The sequence below is a fragment of the Erpetoichthys calabaricus genome, chromosome 18 (assembly GCF_900747795.2).
Source record: "Erpetoichthys calabaricus chromosome 18, fErpCal1.3, whole genome shotgun sequence".
Lineage (NCBI taxonomy): Eukaryota > Metazoa > Chordata > Cladistia > Polypteriformes > Polypteridae > Erpetoichthys > Erpetoichthys calabaricus.
The window spans coordinates 4018755-4042574 of NC_041411.2; the positions used below are offsets into that span (position 1 = coordinate 4018755).

Sequence of the window (23820 nt, forward strand, 5' to 3'; positions counted from 1 at the left end):
GTGTGCATCAACAAGCTCTAGAAAGCCTATAATCACAGAAGTAACCCCATGCATAAAGGAAAGACATTATCCAGCGAGAGATGGACATTATATACCAGCCCGAAAAGTGCAACTACTACCACATTGTTTTGTAAATGTTATATATATTTTACTTTTTCCTATTCTTCTCTATCCAATCAATAAATAAAGATAAATGCATAGTATTGTTGTTTGCTTCTATTAACCTCGTTTCTTGAAAAATGGTTTACTACTTCTGTTTCTACATTACAATAAAATGAAAAGATTCCAGTTTCCTACCTTACACTGGATGTACATGGTATGAGGCTGTCCATCATTGTCTTGTGTAATCACCTGCATCATATGTTGCATTTGGAAAGCTGTTTCATCCACTCTCTCAACTGCACAAATTCGCTGGATTGGAATTGATGAACGGACCTGGTATAGAGTACAAGAAATGTTTACTTTTGTCCACTGGCTACGTTTATGTGTGTGGTCTTGTTCACACAGTCAAAAAGCAGAACCTAAAAAATATAATAAAGCAGGCTGTCTAAGAAAAAACTGTACTAATGAATAATGAAACAGGCAAAAAAAAAAAAAAAAAGTCCATAAAAGTATGCCTGATGATATAAAGAGGATTCGTTTAAGCAAAATACACAGTCCAATTAACTGGGTAATGTAATGGCTTTCAAATTGCAATCTGATAATTCAGAAAAGTTACAGGAATAGTTACTAACGGGTCACTAATGGCTAATGCTGCACTGAATATCTTGTTCTCCATAAACAAATTTTATATTCGCATTTCACAGTAGTTAGTAGAACCCAGAACATGCTACTAATTTACTGAAAAATAATGAACTCTATACACTTCTTTCTAATCTAAAACTATGCTCTATATAATTCTAGTCTTCATCATGGTATCACAGCATCTGCTTTGTCATCCATTCTGGAGAGCCGTATCTGTCAACAAGGCCAGCAATAAAGCAGCACACCATGGCTATCGATAGCATTCCTGCAGTGGCTGTTGACTATAAAATGGTGTCTTTTAGCCCAGAGACTACTGCAGTCCTCACAGACATTTAGGCCGCAGTTCACACATGGAAATTCATTCTAAACAACTCCTCTTCACACCCTCCACAAAACTGTAGATTATCATTCCAAAAAGAAATTCCTAAGGGTCACTGGGCTAACACAAGCAGAAGAAAATATGCAACTAAAGGAAGTCAAAAGATTAAGAAGGCATTGGCAAAGAAATCCTGAAGCGAAATATAACTCATGCAGTGGTTCCTTTGAGTGCATGTAAACCACAGAAAGCATTCAAAAAATGTCAGAACACGCAGGGAAACAAACACAGCACAACAGGAGAGGGAGACCTCTGCTACACATTAAATGAAATCCAAAAAATGGGACGCTGTTAATGTTTACTTGTGCTTTTGTCTGCAGTACTCTCATGCAAACACAGACTGCACTTCATTCACAATGGAACCTTAGAACTCAAACACAAGTCTTAACAAATATTCAATAAAAACAATTCAAAACTACGCAGGTGTCCACATGCAAAAACGTTCTTACACTTCTATGTGCAATTGGACGCAGGTGCCTTTCACAAGTTGGTGGCTACGATTTTGTACAACTTTCAGATTGACACTGGACCTTCACCAAGGGGAAAGGAGGCAAACCCAGCATTTCTTCAATTGCTTACCTGCCACTCAGGTGACTTGGCATAGGACAACGTCTCGCTACTGAGCCAGAAGTAGCGCTTCTTGAAAGCAAAGCGAGGCAGCAGCTGTTGTCCCTCAGCTTTGTGCTTTTGCAGGTAGCCTTCTTTGACTGTCACAGAAGGAAGGAAGATAGCACGGTGATGGGCTTCAGCCACTGTATGGAAAGAGTGGAGAGAATATGTGTGCAAAAGATTTTCCAACTAGACATATTCCAAGCAATGAAGGTATGTCCTGTGTGAAGGAGATACCTGCCATGTTATAGGAGACAGTGGCAACACAGGAACACCAACAGAGTCTGCTACTGCTTTACACTATACACATTCTGTCTATTCGGCCTTATCTGTCTTGACTGGCAGGCAGAGTTACAATTCAACTCCAGACTTCCGCTTTAGTCCTTACTAATGACCTCCTGTGTAGCACCTTGTGGGTCAATTTCCCTGCTCAGTAATGACACTATCGAACTATACAATAGATACGACAAATGGTGAACTCTGGGATGTTATGTACTACAAACACTCTATATAAGGTAGACTTAACAAGTCAGTTACTCCAGTGAACAGCTGGCACCACTGTCAGTAGACGATATCACTGTGTAGTTGATCTCAACTGATCAGCACCTCAAATCTGCAGTAAGAAGTCCATAGAGAATCAGACAAGAGCAAACAGGAATATACCTGATTGGAAATGAAAGCTGGCCTGCTATAGACCAAGATTTGGGAGCAGGGATCATCAGGCTGGACATGATTTCGGTTTCTATCTGCATGCTCCTGCAACAAAATGCAAATGAATCCCACAATGCCCTTTTCACTACCCTCTTCTTGACAGACATCAGACTGTAACATAGAAGCCTACAGGAGCAGTCTGGAATATCCTTGGAAAGAACCAGCTTGATCCAACCTGGCCAACTTGAACTGCAGCACACACCTCTGTTTATCTCATTTCTTTCCTGTCTCCCGAGTTTTTCACCGATTTGATGACTTTCAGTTTCTTGTTTCTCTCATGCTGTACCACCTTAAAACAATAAGCCTGGACCTTTCAGAACACTGTCTTACTGCCAACACTAATGAGCCACTTTACTTTACAATAAGCATATGGGACATGATTTTAAGGAATAAAAGGCACCTCCACAGGCTTGACTCTAAATTGGCAAATCATTAAAGATGAGCCATGAAGAAGCATTAGGAGTACTCTTTAACACCTGTCATGGTGCTGTTTCAGTGGTTATTCTCACAGATTTTGTTTGTTTCCATCATTTGTGCTAAAACATTTTAAAGGACACAGTGAGCAGGCTGACATTTAATGGCTTATATTATATCTGTGTTTGTTTGTAGTGATGTATGGGTGCTGAAAAGCATATTGTGCTGCAGCTCACATGCTCATTAGGAGTGGTGAGGGGATCAGATGATGGCAGCATATCGTGATGACCAAGAAATGTTATTGAAGTCTCTGCTAGTAACGCATGAACTTGAAATTTTTAATAATGCACTGCTGTCAATTATAAATATCTGGTAATTATAATGTACCAACATTTGTGTGTAAAGTATGAAGGAATACCACTTCATCACTTTTACTAAAAAACTTTAAATCTTATACTCCACAAAGGGGTGCTGTTGTTCAATTAAAGTGTTTTTAAACCATCACGTCTGTGGCTCTTAAGAAAGGTCAACTCTCCTGTCTCCGGGATTAAAATAGATAAAGATACTCTGTCATCTACAGACTCAGCTAATCTACCGAGTAGAAAAGAGTAAATCATTTTACAGGCTGGTGATTTAAATGTTTACCTGTGTGCTTTTTACAGACTACACAACCACAATATACAGTATTTGAAAAAGAAGCAAGTTGAGAAACTAAAGACGTGACTGTCTAAACACAGGAATCAATGCACTTAGACACTGGCCTCCACAATGACAATTTGACCATGAGCCTTACAGGAGTCCCACCACAAAGTTCTAGGATATTGTTACTACAATACTGGCCAAAAGGTTTGGTAGTCATCCTCCTGTGTCACACAGCCCAGAGACCTCAGAACCAAACATTTGATTGATAGCCTTCTGCAAAAGTTCAAAGAATTAGAGATCTCAAGGGCTCACACACATCCAGCAGCCATCCACAACAGCCCACTCTAATGCTGGTTACATGGATAATGGCCGTTCACCAAATTTCAATTTACATACAGAACCAAGTGACTATAACCCCACTAAACTCCTAATGATATGGCCATCAGCCTTACAGCAGACTCCACCACATCACTGACCACGTTACCTACAGTCTTCTAAAGTCCACCTAAAGAAGCGACCTTATCAATTATGTACCATCTATGAAAATATAGATAGATAGATAGATAGATAGATAGATAGATATATAATGTTCTGATATACTGTAGTGCTGACCATAGGGCTACTTACCACATAGTACTGACTCCTGAAGTGAGTATTTGGCTTACAAACCTCTTTTAGAGTCCACTTCAGTACTGAGTATGTGAACTACTCTTTTAGAGTCCACTTCATCTAAGACCCCCAAATTGACTATGTGACAACAAACACCATTCCATTAAAACCATGACCCCTGAATTTACCATGAGGTTTACCATTCTCTTTTAGAGTTTGCTTCAACACTAACTAGTGGAGTCCAGCAGAGGCCTTCTAGTTGAGGCACCGTCAGTGCTGATCCACAGGGTGACCAAATGGCCATTAGATTTCCAACTTGGACTGGCACATTACAGAGTGGATCGACAATCAATAAACATGTCAGCACCAAACCAAGGACCAGTCAGTTGGCCTCTGAATGTCAAATCATTGTAAAGGAGTGTCTCCTTTGAGGCCCACTTCATCACAGATGCAAATGACCAATCAGAAAGGTGGCTCACAGTGCTGGGGCTACTTTGGCTGACTCTCGCTCAATTCAAAACATATTCAAATTTTACCTACTGGCTCTCACAGGGGTTGCTATTCACTTTTAACTCTTTGTAGGAAATTCTCAGCCTGTTGACCACTTATGAGAAGTACTTCTGTATGAGAGTCCTCTTAAACAAGCAGCTTCATTTTACCCTTTATAATAAGCTCACCACAGGTCACTCCGGCCAGAAGAACTTGACAGCTCAGTAAGCACCTGGTACGGCAGGTTGAATGAAATTCTGAAAGCAGCAGTCCTCTCATCTTTGGATTCATGCCTACAGTCTCAGTGAGTGTAGCCACTATGATTCTCTTCTCTTGTATCTCTGAACTTTCTCTTAAGCTACCATGAAAAAGATTTAGTATTTCATCACTAGTGACCTCCAGTCTGTGTTAAACTTCCATAGAAAAAGGGGCAAGCTTCCTCTTACTGTGAACGTAAGAAGTGAGAAAAAGGTTGACATAAAGACAGCTAGTGTGAAAAGAGGACTATGAAGTAGGACTTTACGACAGAGTCCATAACCCCTGTCTACAATCTTAACTGCAGCACAGATAAGACTATACATAGAAAGTCAAGATTCACTAAGAATATTTTTTTTAAAGATTACGTATCTTCCTACCTTAAAATGTGCAAAATGTGAACTGCTTCGTCCATTGATAATTAGGAGATTCTGCTTTTAACACAGATTGTACAGAATATTGGCCTTCAGCTAACAGACTTGACCCAAAGCAATAGTAAAACCACAGAGAACACTATGGGCACCTGGACAGAGAGACAGGCACACACTGATCACTGCTGATGGTTCTCCAGCGGAAACTTTCAACAATGTTACAATCAGAGACAGGGGCAGTTTTTATCCACAGAATATCAGGATGCTCAACAGCATCCTTTACTGACAACTGCATGTTTGTTGTGTATATCGTCTGATGTAAATTTCATGTATAATGATGTATTGATTGTCTGTGTTGGCATTATCCACTGTTGAAACATGTAGGTAAGAATTTCAGTGCACTATAGACACCTGATAATAAACTCGAACTTAAGGCTTATCTGCGTCATCACTTCCTGAGATGGCTACGGATTTGGGAATGTGCAAAACCACTGTGACAAGGCCCTCACCAGCCGAAGTACAGATGTTAGTGCAGTCCTCCCAACGAGATTCAGTTACCATCAATTGATGGGATAAACTTTGATTCCGTAGTCAGGCTTAGAATTTTCACACCAATAACAAGAACATATTCTGTTAGAAAGTTAAACCTGGTTGACTTCACCACTACAGGAACCTGTGTCAATGCCAACCTTGATAAGCAGAATTTCTTTAGCTGGACTTTTTTTAACCCTCTGTCCAAGATGTTTCTAGGTGTAAGTGAGCTAACTGACTGCCAGAAACATGGGCCCCATCCAAACAGTTATGGTGATATATATAAATATGTTGGTGATAGGTTAAACCACTTAGAGCCTCCAATAAGCTTAAGAATGGCCCTGGCATTAGCTGTTCTTCACTAATGTCTACTAATGATTTTATGTATTATCAACTATACTCTAGAATCGAATATGGCTGAACAAGTAAGCATTACAGTGCATGTGCTGCACAAGCCTAATAGAGCATCTTGAGTCACCGTAAGGAAAATTCCTTGTGAATGCCCTCCCAGCAGGGTATAACTTTTCTACCTGAATCCAGAAGGTTGTGATACAATGCTCACCTCTCACCTCACTTCAACCTATAATCCATCCATCCATCCATCCATTTCCCAACCCGCTGAATCCGAACACAGGGTCACGGGGGTCTGCTGGAGCCAATCCCAGCCAACACAGGGCACAAGGCAGGAACCAATCCCGGGCAGGGTGCCAACCCACCACAGAACACACAAAAACACACCCACACACCAAGCACACACTAGGGCCAATTTAGAATCGCCAATCCACCTAACCAGCATGTCTTTGGACTGTGGGAGGAAACCGGAGCGCCCGGAGGATCAACCTATAATACAAAAATCAATTGCTTTAACAGAAATGGCAACACTGGTCTCCTGTTACTCTGACAAATGAACAAAACAACGTGAGAAATTGGGATGTAAGAAACAATCTAAGAAACTTCCCAAGGCACATAAACATTTTAGATAAAGAATTTTTGAAAGTCTAAATGCAGCAGGCCAGGTCCCAAAAGGGACAAAAGGTACCCATCTTTGTAAGTTCAAAGTGGTCAGTCAGCAACATTTCATTATAAATATTTTCAATAAACAGTGCCTTTTTGAATTAGTTCTAGCAAAAAGTCTGCCTAGCTGCTAACGGCAGCTCTCATGAAGGACTAATTCCTGCAACACTCTAAATTATGCTGGTGCTCAAACCAGCCCTTAAAATCACCTGTGCTCAGATATCATGTTCAGCATATTCGGTTTCTTGGTATCATTTATGCATTTTGTGTTAACATCCATTCAGCCTATTTGACAATTACTAATAGCCTTTATTCTTGTAAATAACTATCTGCTTATCTATGAACCAAACAGCACTGATTTTTACACTAGTTTTAGTAATCAATGTGTGGATGCTGTCCACAAGCAGCTACAAGATATGTCAAACATGTTTCCTAAAAAAGTGTTTGTATGTTGAGTCAGGGCTTTCTCTTCAACATTTTAGGTTTAGGTTTATTTGTCATATATAGGTTAACACAGGGTCAACATACAATGAAATGTGTATGACGAGAAAAACAAGTCACTCAGCCTAGATCCAATAAAGCTAAAAAATAATAAAAAAAAAAATTACAAGTTAAAAATATACAAGCCATATAAAATAAAATGTGTACGTTTTAAAAGAAGTTATAGAGCAATATGAGTTGAATGAGCAGCAAGTACAAATGACAGTTGTAGGCAATAGAATATGCAAAGGACAGTAACACATAGTACCTTTAATCTGATGCCACTTGGCTGAGAGGCACAAAAGCAGTGTTTACAAAACACTATTTGCAATCAATTTACCATTGATCACTTTGTCGATAATTAGAATTCATTCCTGGAGTCAACTCCAGTCTGGGTCAATCTTATCTTGCACCTTAACAAAAGTTGCATGACAAAGATCACCTTAGTTATGATAATCACTTATTGCCTGAGGCTAAATAGAAGTTCAATTAGCAAAGAAAAACACACAACTGCAGTACAAAGTTCTTTTCCATCAGCCTCTAAAGCTATGGCCAACCTACCCAAAAAATGTTAAACCTGAACAACTTGAGGACAACAAGTCAGAATGCCATCTAAGTTTGTTAAAATCACACTTCTTAGTTTTTCAGTTTCATTGTCTGTGTTACTACTACTTCAATTAAAAAAAAATATCTAGACTATAAACACACAGCTATATAAAGCTGTGATTTCAGCAGTGAAATTTTGCAGGCCAATGTGTGCAATAAAATGTAGCCTCATTATTCATATAAAGAAAGCCTTTTTGAGCAGTTTTGCCAAAAATGAATAGGCTTCTGGTATATTACACTGCCAATTACAATGCCAAATTTCCTTTGGCTCGAGTGACTTGTCTTAGAATGATTGCATTCACACAGTCAAATCCTTTCACACACACAAAACAACAGAAGTGGCCTAAAACATGTAGACCCATTTAAGATGAAATTCTCACCCTGCATGTATTATAAATTCATATTTACATATAAACGCACTCATTATATACAACTCTACTATACGCAGGCCAAGTAAAAAAAAAAATAGGATAACAAGAACAATAGACCATGAAAATTGTGTTTTAGCAAATAAAAAAATCTCAGTCTAAAAGAAAACAGTTAAATCTTGCTGGACATCAGCATCTGTTACTGTCTCATGAGATCAGATTCTGAAGAAGGGTATTCTCAATTTAGTAAGCAATACTTTGACAAAGACGGTCAACACCAAATTCACTTCTGGTTGCTCTATTGCATTCCATCCACTGTTGTTACCTTAAAACATGTGATGGTAATGAATGTAGGTCAGTCTTAAAATGGAGAAGGGTGGATTTGGGATTTGGCAAAATCCTTAGCCATTACCACATTGTTCTACATTTTTCCCATTTCATTTTCAGCTATCACTTTTCTAATTTGCAAAGCATCATCTCTTGTTACCATGTTATTAAGGGGTGATGTTTAATTTCACACAAGCAGAAGTTTGGTCCTCTGTGTTTTCACACTGTTGGAGACCTGTGTTACCCTCTCATGCAATATTACTTGTTTGACAACTACAACTTTCTTTTGTTCTTATGAAGAAGTTCCAAATTATTTAAATTTAGTCGTACTTCATTCTAGTGTTCTGCACAAATTGTATGTTATGGTTCCTTTGACTCAAGGAAGTGAATGATGATTTCAGTGCTCAGTCTCAAACAATGGTATCAAGTACAGTACACAATGCCTTAGGTATAAATCCTAGCATGTAGATATGAATCATAGACCATCTGATGCTAAAAGATGTCTGGAGCCCCTCCTCCCAGCCATTTCTTTTAGCTGCAAATTGCCTTTGGCCCCCCTATCAGGGCCATACAAGACTAATCTATCTATCTAAATCAGATGGCAGTCACATGATGGAAGGCGAAAGAGAAATAAAAGACTGATTGAATCTCGTTTCTACTCAATTCTAGCTCCGTGTGCTTTTTTTGACATTGTAACGGTCTTTTTTGATTATGCTTCTGTGTATTGATTTAAGATGCATTCCCTTTCACTGTGATTGCTATTTTAACCTCTCTTTGTAATAACTAAGAGGACAGGGCAAGGGCAATCTGTAAAATAAAGGAAGAGTAGGAGAAGTAGTAGCAGCAGTATAGTGAAACTCTTACTTGCAGATATAGTTAGGTGCTGACCACACCCAACTTCTGACGCCTGACTGTGGACATGGCACAGGGCAAAATAAACTCAGGGTAAAAGGGGAATATAAAGGGCAAGTGAACTAGTCACCAAGGTATACGGATTGAGAGACAGAAAAAGTTGGATTACACAAGTAGAGAGTATAGCCCCCTAATACCCAAGATGTTAGATATTAGAAGCCGAGGTGAGAAATACTGTAAAGCCACACCTGGGACCACATATTATTTGTCTAAAGATATGCTTTGATACTAGATCCAATGTAAGATTACTGCCAGGTTCTAACCCTGCATGTGATGGTGGATTACTTGTCTACGAAGCTCACATTTTACTAATTCTAAGTTAAGAAACTGATTCTGGGCTGAAAGAAAAAATGTTAAAACAAAATTAGCAAATTTGGATTTGCTTAATTTTACTGAAAATACAAGATTATGGATAAAACATTTTCGAAATTGGTATATTGTCAAATTATGTGTACATAACAGACTTAAGACAATCTGGCAAAGTGATATTTGATTCTTTAAAGACCAATTTGAGTAAGAAATAGCAAATCATAGGCAAAAACGTTATTGTCAATCAACACGACACAACATCTTTTTAACATCTGTGTACATTACCTATTGACTAATGTCATTTAACTTTGCAAAAGGACAAAGGTCCAAGTCTTTAGAGTCCTGGTGCTTCCTGTCTTGCTATATGGTTTCAAGACATGGACGCTATCCAGTGACCTGAGACGAAGACTGGACTCCTTTGGTACTGTGTCTCTCCGGAAAATCCTTGGGTACCATGGAGTCCCGAATGAGGCACATTATCTGCATTGAGAGGGAGCGTCAGTTATGGCACTATGGCCATGTGGCGTGTTTCCCAGAGGGTGATCCAGCTTGTAAGATCCTCATTGTTAGGGTCCCGATTGGCTGGACCAGGCCAAGGGGTCGTCCACATAACACCTGGCTGTGGCAGATAGAGGGTCATTTCTGATAGTGTGGGACTGGACCGCGTCTCTGCTTCAGGGGGTTGCCAACCGGGATCCCGAGTTGTTTCATCGTGTAGTGGGTGCAGCAACGCACTGTACCAGTGCATGCTCCCCAACTTGACTTGACTTGTCGGCTTTTATCTAAAATGACTTATATAAGCATAAATGCTCAGTACAACTGTTCCCATTTTTTAACTTGTTTGCAATAATTTGTACAGAACAAAATACCTTATGGTTTTATATAAGCTCTGTTTTATACTTAACACAATTCCAAGGCTTTATTTAATTTCTACAGTAACAGGCAAGACTATTAGTCTGCCAAGCAGGCAGCATGCAGATGCCTATTCATTTTAGTGCAACTGCTGTGTTGTTGTTATTGTTGTGGTTGGTGTATGTAAGTGAAAAGTACTTAAAAAGTCAGTTAACTTTCTGACTCTCCGAGTAGTGAACCTGCAACTTTGCTACCTTTAGTTTTTATTTTAATTATTATTAGAAATTACTTCTTTCATTCTTCTAGTAAAGTGAAGTTGCAGTATGGCTGGGTAGTTGCAAATGAACCAATTACTGTATTCTTTAGCCATGTATTGCACTTTTATTGAATCACATTGCAATTCCCTTAATTTATTAAAACAAACCTCTTTCCAATGAAAAATGAAGTTGTTATGAATAAGTAATGCACTACTTTCTATATTAAAATGGCTCTAGGGAATCTATGCAGAGCCATGTCTCATCTTTTCCAGTTTAAAAAACAACTTCATATTTTTAAAAGTTGTATTTTTTTGTTTTTAAATATTCACGTTCGCTATAACTTAATTTTTCATTATGTTATATATTTTTATGTCTAGCACTTTGTTCAAGTCCGCTCTTTTGCTCAGTAAAGTATTTAGAATGATAGTGTCAGTGTTCATCATCAGACCATTTCAGTGAAATGACTTTGTGCAGCTGTTCTCATTTCTCTCATTTGCCTAGGCACTCAAGTTTATCGAAAGCGGCCTCGCTTTCTCTTGCTCTCTCTCTCTTCACAAGAGCTAATTTACATCTGCAATATTCTAGTCTGGGCACCATCAAAGGCACTCTGCTAAATAGCAAGATTTGATTAATTTCACCTTTATTCCAGTTAAGCGTTTAAGTCTCTTGATGCACTTTTCTCTGTCAGGATGCCAGCAGGTTTTCAAATATGGGCCAAACAAACTTTAGACCACAGTACACAATCAGATTTATTCTTTAAAACTGAGTGCTATCATTTGCATACAAGTCATTGTAACCATTTGTCAGGAAGATGAAGGATCCCAAATGTCCAAGATATACTAAAAGGAAAGTCATGAAATCAAAAAGGGGAGTGTGGGGAGGAAAAAGAGCTATGCTCACAAAAAGAAAATACTACTACTGAGGCTGCTGTATCATAAATCCAGAATCCATATCTGCAACCCCGGTGATGCTTGTGTGGAATTTGAATGTTCTCCCAGAATCTGCATAGTTTCCCTACCACATCTCAAAACATAGATATTTGCTGGAAGAAGTGATTCTAAATTGGCCCCATGCCAATGTGAGGGTCCATGCACATGTGGAAATGTTGATAGGCTCGTGCCTGTTTCATCTGATACGGATGGTACTGACTCTACCCACTGCAACCCTTAAAAAAGAATTATACTGCTAATCATAAAGTTCTTGGCAATTGTTGCTAGAAAACTATCACAATGATCACAATATAAAATGTGGAAAGTAAAAGATTATAAGTATCCAAAAAAGAAATGCAAGGTTTGAGTATTATGGGAATATAGGAAAGTGCAAGGAACAAGATACAGTAATCCCTCCTCAATCGTGGGGGGTTGCGTTCCAGAACCCCCCACGAAAGGTGAAAATCCGTGAAGTAGAAACCATATGTTTATATGGTTATTTTTATATTGTCATGCTTGGGTCACAGATTTGCACAGAAACACAGGAGGTTGTAGAGAGACAGGAACGTTATTCAAACACTGCAAACAAACATTTGTCTCTTTTTCAAAAGTTTAAACTGTGCTCCATGACAAGACAGAGATGACAGTTCCATCTCACAATTAAAAGAATGCAAACATATCTTCCTCTTCAAAGGAGTGCGCGTCAGGAGCAGAGAATGTCAGAGAGATAGAGAAAAAAAGCAAACAATCAAAAATCAATATGTGCCGTTCAAGCTTTTAAGTATGCGAAGCACCGTGTGGGAAGCACGTCGCTTGACAAAGCAGCTGCACGGAAGGGAGCAATGTGAAGATAATCTTTCAGCATTTTTAGACGAGCGTCCGTATCGTCTATGGGTGTGAACAGCCCCCCTGCTCACACCCCCTCCGTCAGGAGCAGAGAATGTAAGAGCAAGAGAGAGAGAAAAGTAAACAATCAAAAATCAATACGTGCTGTTTGATCTTTTAAGTATGCGAAGCACCGTGCAGGAAGCATATCGCTTGACAAAGCAGCCACATGTAAGCCCAGCAAGGATGGCAGCAATGTGAAGGTAATCTTTCGGCGTTTTTTGAGGAGCGGCCGTATCCTCTAGGGGTGCGAACAGCCCCGGTGTTCACAATATATTTGAGGAGTTTCATTTAATACGTAATACGCGCTCTGGTTGGGTAGCTTCTCAGCCATCTGCCAATAGCGTCCCTTGTATGAAATCAACTGGGCAAACCAACTGAGGAAGCATGTACCAGAAATTAAAAGACCCATTGTCCGCAGAAATCCACGAACCAGCAAAAAATCTGCGATATATATTTAAATATGCTTACATATAAAATCTGCGATAGAGTGAAGTCGCAAAAGTCGAAGCGCGATATAGCGAGAGATTACTGTACATGCTAAAAATATTTTTGGAAAAAATTGAAAAACCAAGCAAATTGCAATATATAATGTGTTTACAGAGAAGAAAGAAACAGAATGCAATAAAATTAAGGCAATGGAAAGTAATAGGAAACATTGTAAAAAAAAAAAAAAAAAGGTCACATGGTGAGGAAATCAGTCAGCATATTTGTCAAAAAAACAGGAATACTACCAAATGTATTATAAAGATGTACTAATGGAGAACAGAATTATGAAAAGACCCGCTACAAAAAAATATGGAAAAGATGGAGACTAACCACAGAACCACCCCAAAGCTCAAATACACTAAAACCAAACTGTAAATACTAAGCTGTTATGGGGCTGGCTGATGGATATAACTATATATAAACCTAGACAGAATGAAGCAGACAGGCCTAGCTAAAAAACTTGCAGGGAAAGAAATGCCAAAGTTACCGTAAGTATTGGTTTTTAGCAATAGAGTGTGAAAAATACATTTGTTGGGTGATGATGTCTAGTAAAAAGGATGCTGGGGTTTTTGCACTATAAATCTGATGTGCTTGTCCCTCTCTGGGCCTCTCCATTTTACTGCCCATCAATCATTCGGGGACATGCCAGTACTAAAGTTGGAAGCAGGGTATGTCCCCAGCTAAAATATGTACCATTAGGTACTACAATGCAACAGGAACTAAAAAATGCAAAGAAAGAAGGGCAAAAATGACTGCTCTGGCAATCGAAGAAAATATGTCAATGGAAAAAACAAAATTGGCTTTTAGTTGGCCACAGTAAGGCACAAATGTTTTAAATTCTATATATTTTTGGTTACTTTGGATAGCACTTAAAGATAGAGTGAGAAGCTCAGTCATCCGGGAGGGGCTCAGAGTAGAGCCGCTGCTCCTCCGCATCGAGAGGAGTCAGATGAGGTGGCTCGGGCATCTGATCAGGATGCCTCCTGGACGCCTCCATGGTGAGGTGTTCCGGGCACATCCAAACGGGAGGAGGCCCCGGGGAAGACCCAGGACACGCTGGAGGGACTATGTCTCCTGGCTGGCCTGGGAACGCCTCAGGATTCTCCCGGAAGAGCTAGAAGAAGTGGCCGGGGAGAGGGAAGTCTGGGCATCTCTGCTCAAGCTGCTGCCCCCACCACCCGACCTCGGATAAGCGGAAGAGGATGGATGGATGGATGGATAGCACTTTTCATGATCCTTCCTTTGCTTAAGTGAATTCCATTAACCAATGACTGATTTTATTGGTTTTATTCATTGCTTGGCATTTGGTACCTGAGTGACACTCTGTTACCTTACACCTACACACACAACCTTACACATAAAGTATTAAGTCTTGGGAAATATACACTAAATAGGACTACACTGGAGGCACGCAGAAAAACAATATGTGATAATATAGAAAAAAGGTATCCTTTCCCAGCTTACTGGACAATATAGAGCCTAACCTGAATCTCTGGCAAGCACTTGATAACTAAAGAAAATGTACAGATTTCACTACTTAGTGTGAGTAGAGGGAATACTGTGAAAAGCCATGTCAAAAATGACATGTTAGAATTTGTATTCGTCCACTATAGTCAGATTAGCTTTCAAAAATTGTGAGATGTTTTTCCCCCCCAAGTGCATATACAAGTGGTTAAACAATATTAAATTTGTCTATTTTAATCAATAGAAACGCTGAAAGTCTCCTTTCAGGGATTAATGTCCAGCACTTGAACAGTATACTTTGGCCTCTTCAAATTGATATCAGCTCTTTACCCATGTTTAATATTTTACAGGCTGCTTTGTGAGGATTTCTATATTACCTTGGCAGCTTTACAAAGAGCAGATCCAGGCAGGGCTCCTTGCCAGCCAGTCAATTAGCTGCGAACATGGCCCTGTTAGTATGACTTTCAACAGACAACAGTTTTGGCAATTTCAAGATACTGATACTCAATATTAAGGCATTTTTACTACAGAAATAAATTGATCTGGGTTTCTTTAAGAGATACAGTGATTCAGACTGGTAAATGAAGTTTAGGTAAGGACCTGCTTGGTATTATTGCTTGTCAATACTATTTCTCTACATATTTGGTGTTGAATTTTTACTCTGTCATTCAATATGTTACACTCAAAAAGACTGTCTGAAGTTATGACTTCAAAGTGGCCAATGCAGCCAACAAGGTCAACCTTAACCCTTTAGAGAAGTCATACAATTATTTTGTTATATGAAACAATCTGTTTACATGATATGCTGCCTTATGATTATGTGGAGGATACCCATATCTACAGAAAAAAACCACTTCCTGATACACTGTAGTCTATGGCTATTTTACCTACCGGTATTCTTTTCCAAATATTCATGCTACTCTGGAAGAAACATGGAAAAAGTAGGAGAACCAACTGATGCTAATTCACCCTCCACCTCTTGATATCATGAAGACACTGACATCTGGAACTGCCTGATGATGATGCACTTGAATCTTATCTGTACATAGACATGCAGAACTCGATGCTATCATCAAATAAGAACTCCCTCAATGGCAAATCTACAAACTCTGCCCAAATAAACCAAATTCACAAAACATTACACATAACATCACTTCCCAAATAATACGAATAAGAAAAATTATAATAGCAAACGTGGTTGAAAAAAAATTATTTGGAGGGCCAAAATTAAATCTAACAATATATTAAAGATTCACTCTGCATCGCAGCACTAAAACAAAATACAAATTAACATGATACACATCAAAGTCAAAAGGGAGACTGAGCCTTACCGCACCCTGGATCAGAGACCCTCTACTACATACAGAAACTGTGCTGCTGCCATGACTAGGTAGATTTGGGAAAAGGAAATGTACATGTTCTTTTGGAGATTTTTCCCTGCATGATGCAACGCAGTTATCAACTTACCACTATCGTTGTCAATGTCGATAAGCTTGTCGAGGAAGTCTTTCACACAACCAACACTCTGAAGGATGAAAGGATGCAGAGGTGCCATCCATTGCTCCTTACCATGTCCAAGCTGTAAACCAAGGTTACCAATGCTTTGCACAGCCTGGCAATAGAAAATGAAAGAGGAGAAACAATTGAAAGCAACCGGTAGGCAAAAAAGCAAAAAAATAAATAAAAAGTTAACCACCTGTTAAGGCAGCTAGTTATACCTAGAAACAACAACCTGTCCTCAGGAATAAGTGACCTTCAATGTACTAGAGCATTACTTCATCTACACATATGGAAAACACATATTCAAAGAAAAATGCTCAGAATCAAATTTCAACTCCCTTGATCGGTTGGTGCATTGCTCAAACTTAAAATATAAGGTAAATGTGACTCAATGTATGTACAAATGAAAACCAACGGAAAGCCAACCAGTATGAAATCTAAGATCAGCAATAAGCTGTTACACTTTATCATGATTTTTTGATCCCACTCCTCCAAGATGTACAGTATAAGATCATCTGGCTACAGTATATACAGTTCGATATGACACCTTTCTCAATGCCTACATAACCCTCAGCTTTTATCAGCAAGCTTTGCTCCATTACTTTTCTGTGTACTACTATTTTCTTCTTGGATCAGTTTAACAGAATTTGTTTATTTAAAAAAACAAACAAACCAGGAGTTATGCCAAATAGGCAATTTATAAATTAAGCAAAAAATTATTACACTATTACTGCCCTGGGAGGAAGTCATAAAACTCAAAAGTAAAGTTATGAACTGTATGATTTATAGAGACGCCAGAAAATGGGCAAAGTAAAATACTGTACTGCTCAAGACAAATTAAAATGCTTCTGAATGCAAACACCATTTTATAGAAATAAAAGACAAAACAAAAAAAGTTTCTGTCATTGTCACATAACAAAGCATGTGTAGAAACCAGAGCATGCCACAAGTGCTAAAAACACAGTTGAATACTGTCTTAATGAGAATGATTTCCTTTTCCACGTTCAGATCTGCTTTGACTGAAGACCCACTCAAAGCCTCATTTGTAGTATGTGCCATCCCCTATGGCTGGTTTAATTGTATCCATGACCACCTGATGCACTGTTTTGTGATTTTATTGGGCTTCATGTGTTGAACCAATTCCAGGTCAAGTGCTTAAAATTACTTTCTCTTGTCTTTTCTTTAGATACTGTATTGTATATTGTAGGAAGGCAGGCAGGCAATACGCTTGGCTTAGTGGTTACTTAGAAAAAGTTGCCTGTTGAATCTCCATCACAGATGAGTGACCCTGAGCAAGTCAATTCACCTGCAGTCATCCTCACTTTCCACACGAACGTTCACAAACGTTTCCGAATACGTACAAATCGGGTTACGATCAAAAAGTTTGACAAAATTTTGCATCTGTTCACGACCACACGCTCTGGTGACGAACAAAAACACTGTCGGCCAGTTTCCCTACGCACGTTCGTATGCACCAATGATTTCCCATTCTCCATTTCTTATTTTCTTCTGTTTGCGTATACAGGGCCTAACAAAGCAGCTGATGTTGCAAAAGGAGTTATAATGTTAACCAAACAGAGGCCTCAAGTGCTGGAAGAGGTGGAAAAACTGTTGATAGTGTGGCTGAACGAAAAGCAACTTGCAGGGGATAGCGTAAGCGAGGCGATCATATACATGAAAGCCAGGAAGATTCAAGGCAATTTGCTGAAAAAAAAATCCTTCTTCGAGCGGTGAAGGTGAGGAATTTAAATGCAGTAGAGGATGGTTTGAAAAGTTTCGCAAGAGAAGTGGCATTTAATTTTTTTCCCCCTGTGCTTAAAACTCAGAAAAAAAGTGTTTACAGCGAGCGGTTTGTAAGGGTCTAGAGTGAACTCTTACAATGTTAGTTTTCTCTGTTGTTCAAGGTTTTCTCAGTGTTATTCAATGTTTTTACATTTAGTTTACTATTACACTGTGCATTCTATGGTATAATTAACTATTTTTGTGCTTAAAAAAATATATGTTAACATACAATTCGTACAGTCTGCAAAAGATTAATTGTACTTACATGCAATCTTATGGGGAAATTACATTCGGGTCATGACCAAATCGGGTCGCGTCCAGAGTTTTGGAACAAATTACGGTCGTGACCAGAGGTACCACTGTAACGGCTACCTGCTCTGTGGATCCTCTAACCACCCACCTCACATTTTCCTTTGCTGAGATTTCCTTATTATCACAGGCAAGATTAATCTGTCCCTTGCCTCTGCTCCTGCTGCACTCAAGCAGACGAGAACACCTGCACTCTTCTGTTTTGAGTAATTCGAATCTGATTTAAAATTTTCCATTTCTGTCCACATCCTAAGAATATACATACAGTAATTTATGTTCAAATACCTCAGGATGTAACCAACAACCACCTGCCTGAATCACTGTTCCCTCATCATAGCCCTGAGACAGCTACAGTATGACAGAATTATATTGCTGATACTAAGTCTCTATGTCTGCTAATTTTTCTTTAATTTGCTGGCATTCTTTGCCATTTGACATGAAGAACAATCTTTGCCTTGCTCGAATGTGCTCCTACCACTTAAACAATATGCAGCCTGCTGAACTGAGCTCTTCACAGCCTGTGAAGTACGTCTGGAGTTTTTTTAATGTTTATTGTTTAGTTCAGTTCTATAACTGCATGTTGTTCATTGGTGTGCTTGATTCACTAACACTACCTCATGTGCCATGAAGATAATACCCAGCTGTGTGAAAAACACATCTGAATAGACAAAAACCATAGACAAAAATCACTGCCTGTATTCATAAGTTCTTCTACAACTTTTCTGATCCTTATTCAGCTGAAATGGTAATTCGGCTTTAATTTACTTGTTTATAATAGGGCTACTCAATGAGGTCACCATATTATGCTCTACCACTATACTTATCAGCTGAAAAAAACATGTACTTTATTAGGGTACTTATATTAAAGAGAGCTGCTCTAATAATGCTAATACTTCATTTATCTCAAAGACATTTTCAAAGGATAGCAGTCAATGTATTTCTTACATGGAGTGTCACTCCCTTCAATGTGGCCTTCTACATTAAATCAATAGCTGCTCCATTACACTGCAGGCTCACGTGAAATTAATTTGAAAGAGCAGGTGGGGTGAAGAAGGAATTAATTGTGAATGATACCTCAACTACTATTGCCATTTCTCTTATATAAAGAAACAACTACAACTGAACAAATCTGCTTTTATCTGCTCTCAGTACAACACGCCACATCTATGCAAATGATATGAATCTCATTGTGTGCTAAAAAAAAAAATTCTTTGATTAGAAACGAAACACACATCTGTCTGCGTATGCATTGCTAAAAAAACCTTACAAAACGCCCACAGCCTTGGCCGCCTCTTCACTCATCAATGAGCTTTGTATGAATGTATTTAAATTGTTGCCCTGTATGCCTCTGTATTTACACACGAGTCACACTCCCACAGTCAGCCAAGCAGCTTGCTGAGGTGAAGCCCTATTTTGGCCTCAGTTGTCAACACAGTGAAAGTACCAAAGGGGGAGCAAAATTGTAATGTGTACTTAATTTAGCTTTTAACTGAAATGTGATTGAAAAGATTATTATTTTTAACAAAAGAAAATGATTAATGATTAAGTTTAATATATTCTATATTGTGAAAAGAGAATAGGGTTAAAAAAAAAAAACTAGCACCTCCATGGTTTTCCATTAGGTTGGCTGGGTGACTTTCACTTAACGGGCAACACAGCAGTAGAGAGCAATACAGTGACTGGGAAGTATCAAAGCATCTGTATATATTAAAAAAAAATTAAAATTCCTCTTTCATTCATATTTCTAAGTAATGTAAGTAATGATGACAAACACAAGTTTTTAAATTTTAGGAGAGCTTATCTGTCAAAAAACAGGCAACCAATGTAAAGGAGCCTTCTAAGTGTTTAAGCAGCAGATCTAACAATGTAGTTGTCAGGATTGCTTACAGGTTATAAATACTTTATGTTCCTTTATGATAATTTTTTTAATGTGTTATTTCCATGAAAGTTAAAGTTTTATTTTTTTCTGTTGCTTTTTTCATGATGTCACCCTCTTTTCATATTCCTTGTTTCCATGGATGCTTGCCCACACAGTCACTGTGCATGTATCAATTGATGACGTACTGTATCAGACACCATGTTTTACTTTTTTTATTTTTTTAAGAAGGTTTGCAGGGAATGCTTGTACTTAATGTAAAGTAAAAAATAAAGGAATGTCTGAATCATTCTAAAATAATAAAAGATACTTATTTTGGTTAGGACTTCTTATATTAATTATTTTACTTTCTTAACTACAATTCCTGGTTTGACTAATCTTACAATGTTCATCCAGAGGAACAGTACTGATTTAAGTGATTTTATTTTTACTTCTGCCACCCAAGATATAAATTTAATAAATCCATGAGCGACACACTTTTTTTATTTGGAGAAAGCAATCTGATAATGATTACATTACTTTTTTGGCATGTGTGTTTTTGTTTGTCTGTGGAAGGGACAAAATGGAATAAATTGATCAGTGTCACTAAATTTATAAATCTTCACAGTTTGCAACAATGTAATGACATAAAGCACATAAGCACTCTTTAACCTCAGAAGCCATGCTACAATGTGAAATGTTAATATTATATGATTAGAAAGAAAAAGGCTAGCTGGAAAACAGAATAGAACTAAATTAAATCAAAGGAGACCAAAGTCAGTGATAAAATATTAAAGAGGAATTAACAGAAACAAATGATTATATTTTCAATATTATGAGAACTGTAATGTTTTAAGTACACCAATTTCAGTTGTATATACCATAAATTATATGTACATAAATATAATATTTAAATATTTTTCTTAAATAAATATTCGATTATTATTGAAGTACCATACAAATGAGCTCAGACTTTAATGACAAAAGACTGGCTTACAAGAAGACTCTGTATCCTTCTGAACTACTCTTGGCTACGGTTTATCAATGTTGGACACAGATACAAGACTACAGAATAAATGTCTAAGGATCAGGTACAGAATTTTCAAGAAGCACTGACAAAGAATGTGCATATTTTATTAAAGAGATGGTGCTGACCAACAAGTTACCTACTTGCTGCCTAGATTAAAATGGTCATACTTTACATGATAGCTCAAGCCAATTTGGAGAAACAGGAGACTTACTGTATTCAGTTGGTCTTATTTATACTACTGTATTGTCAAGCCTCTTGTGGAAATGCAGGAACATTATGCTCCACTAGACTGAGCACTGGCCTGGCCCCTTTGTCAAGTGATATATAAGCAGCTACACTAAAAGTATTTCCAAGGGGACTAGACGTGACCATGAATGTGCTCACAGACTAGGGCTTAGCACATGCTATCCAATTAGCTTCAAGTCAGCTGAAAAGAGTATTGAAAACTGCTCAGCTAAAATGGTGAAAGAGGCAAAGAAGGTGTAAGTAGCATGGATTTTCTAATACAGGTAGTCCCCAGGTTACGGACACCCGACCTACAACATACGAACGGGGCCGCAGCTGCGACGCATGCGCCTCAGTAACTGCCGCTCCGTCATCTTCGGCCCGGGGACACTGCAAGCGGTGGCTGGACGGAGGCTGGAGGGGGTCGATTTCGCTGCTCGCGCAGTGTAGTGTCCATCAGGCGGCTCCCGGCAGCAAGCGGGTTCACTGCCCGCCCCCCATCTGCAAGTGGTGACCCTGTTGTGGCTGAACGGAGGCCATTGAGGGTGAACGGGGAGGCGGGGGATAGCATTGTAGTGTGCCTCGGATGGCTGCGTGTTGAATGGGGGCAGTGGTGCGGCGGCACACTGCAGACAGCATACTGTAGTGGAGGTGACTGTGATGTGTGCTGGTGATGAACCGCCCCTCGCTGCCCCCATTCATTTTCAATAGCAAGCCTGCTTGTACTGCTACGCACATAGCAGGAAGTTGTCTCTTGTCAGTACAGGGTGGTCCAGATCTAATTCTGCAGATCCAGATCGTCTGGATGACTTTGATTTATGCGGGGACGATTCCAGTTCAGCGCGAAGACGATTCTTTGTGTCGTCAGTTCGCACACTTCTCGATGGTCCGGGATTTTTCGGGTGATTTTCTATGTAATAAACTTAATAAATTATACCGTAATGAAAATTGCAAAATTATATCTGGACCACCCTATACATCAGACGTGTTGACGACTGGTGCCTAATCTGCTGTGATAGCGTGTACAGTGCTGTACAGAAGAGCTCATCATAACCTTTTGTCTTCACCCTTCAAGAATGTCTCTGAAACACAAATCTAATGCAAGTGCTGGTGCTACAGTAAAGAAGAGAAAAACCATCACCATTGAAAATAAAGTAGAAATAATAAAAAGGTCAGAAAGAGGTGAAACTACATCATTCATTGGCAGAGCACTTGGTTACAGTCGGTCAACAATAACATTTATTAAAATAATGTACCTGTTCCGACTTACATACAAATTCAACTTAAGTACAAACCTATAGTCCCTATCTCATACGTAACCCGGGGACTGCCTGTATATTGTAGCTACGTGCATAGGCAGTCCAACGGTTAATTAGGATCACTAATCTGTTTTGGAAGGACCACTGGGGCAAAGATGATTTGTGTTCTACTTTTCCTTTGTATTTGCCACTTATTTGTTGATCCTCTTCTATTTTACTTATTGTTATAATAGAAACATCTGTGTAACCTTTTTAGAGTTGTTACTCCTCTATTTTCTTTTTTTGTTGTATTTGGTACATTTTATGAATAACCAAGGGGAAAAGGGAAACTGTCTTTTCACATGAACTTTGACCTTTTACAGTTCCAGAAAGTGCTCAAGTAAACACTTCACATTCTGTTCAAAAAAAGACTGCCAGCAAGAAAAAAATGTAAAAACTGTGAAATAAAGATGGATTGTTCCTCCTGAATACAAGTACTTTTGACCACCTCTGCACTTCATTCTTGTTCATAAATCTAATTATTTTCTACAAAAATATTTTTTCAGATGGGTTTCACACATTTGTAGAATTTGTTATGAAAGAAAGACAGAAATTCTGTATTTAGTCCCTATTAAATACTGCAGATTGCTTTATGATAATATTTTCCGAGAGCATTCATAAGCAACTCCTACTGTTCCCATTTCCTATTAAATGTTCTGGTTTTGGCCTTTCTATTCTGCTTCATCTGATTTTGAAGCCATATATATATTTTTTTTAATTTCTTTTTCTCAGTTTATACTCTACATATGAAAGCCAAAGCTCTTTATCAAGCTAAAGCTTCCAGGCGATATCTGAGGCTATACACCAGCATGTATTGTTCAGCATACATCTGGGCACAGCAGCATATTTCCAAACTGCTTGCATTAGCCTGTTTTGCAATCCTTATGGGGGCGGGGGGGGGGGGAATGTAGACATTTCATGGGTAGAAGCAGCCACTCAAAATCCACTTAAAACCCAACTCTTCAAAGAAACATGATAATTCCTATATTACAACAATGTGGGGTGAACTCTAAGCAGCATTGTTCAAGCATGCTAAGCAAAACGACCACCCAACTGGTGAAATATCCGTAATGGATAACAGTTTGTATTGTCATGTGAAATATAACTTTAAAAACCAGATCTTCATATCTAAGCTTTGTTGTTCACTGCACGCAGTGCAATTTTGTCTTATGGCAATG

The 23820-nt window shown here is 38.6% G+C and overlaps 1 protein-coding gene and 1 long non-coding RNA gene across 3 annotated transcripts in view; one reads left to right on the plus strand and one right to left on the minus strand.

Annotated features, from left to right (window-relative positions):
* The window catches only part of LOC114669260 (uncharacterized), a 44769-nt gene extending 44646 nt beyond the window's left edge, over window positions 1-123 (plus strand). Inside the window, exon 6 of the long non-coding RNA XR_007933877.1 lies at window positions 2-123. This is a non-coding gene — a long non-coding RNA (uncharacterized LOC114669260). The remainder of the gene's footprint in view (window position 1) is intronic.
* The window catches only part of LOC114669258 (rasGAP-activating-like protein 1), a 152711-nt gene that overhangs the window by 40296 nt on the left and 88595 nt on the right, over window positions 1-23820 (minus strand). The window contains exons 15-17 of one of the 2 annotated variants that reach the window (XM_051921138.1): window positions 16111-16255; window positions 1700-1872; window positions 352-435 (exon numbers count right to left, since the gene is read on the minus strand). In XM_051921138.1, coding sequence (XP_051777098.1) covers window positions 352-435; window positions 1700-1872; window positions 16111-16255 — 402 coding nt within the window. Of the gene's footprint in view, window positions 1-297; window positions 436-1699; window positions 1873-16110; window positions 16256-23820 lie in introns of both variants that reach the window. The other variant, XM_051921137.1, reaches the window with a different exon arrangement.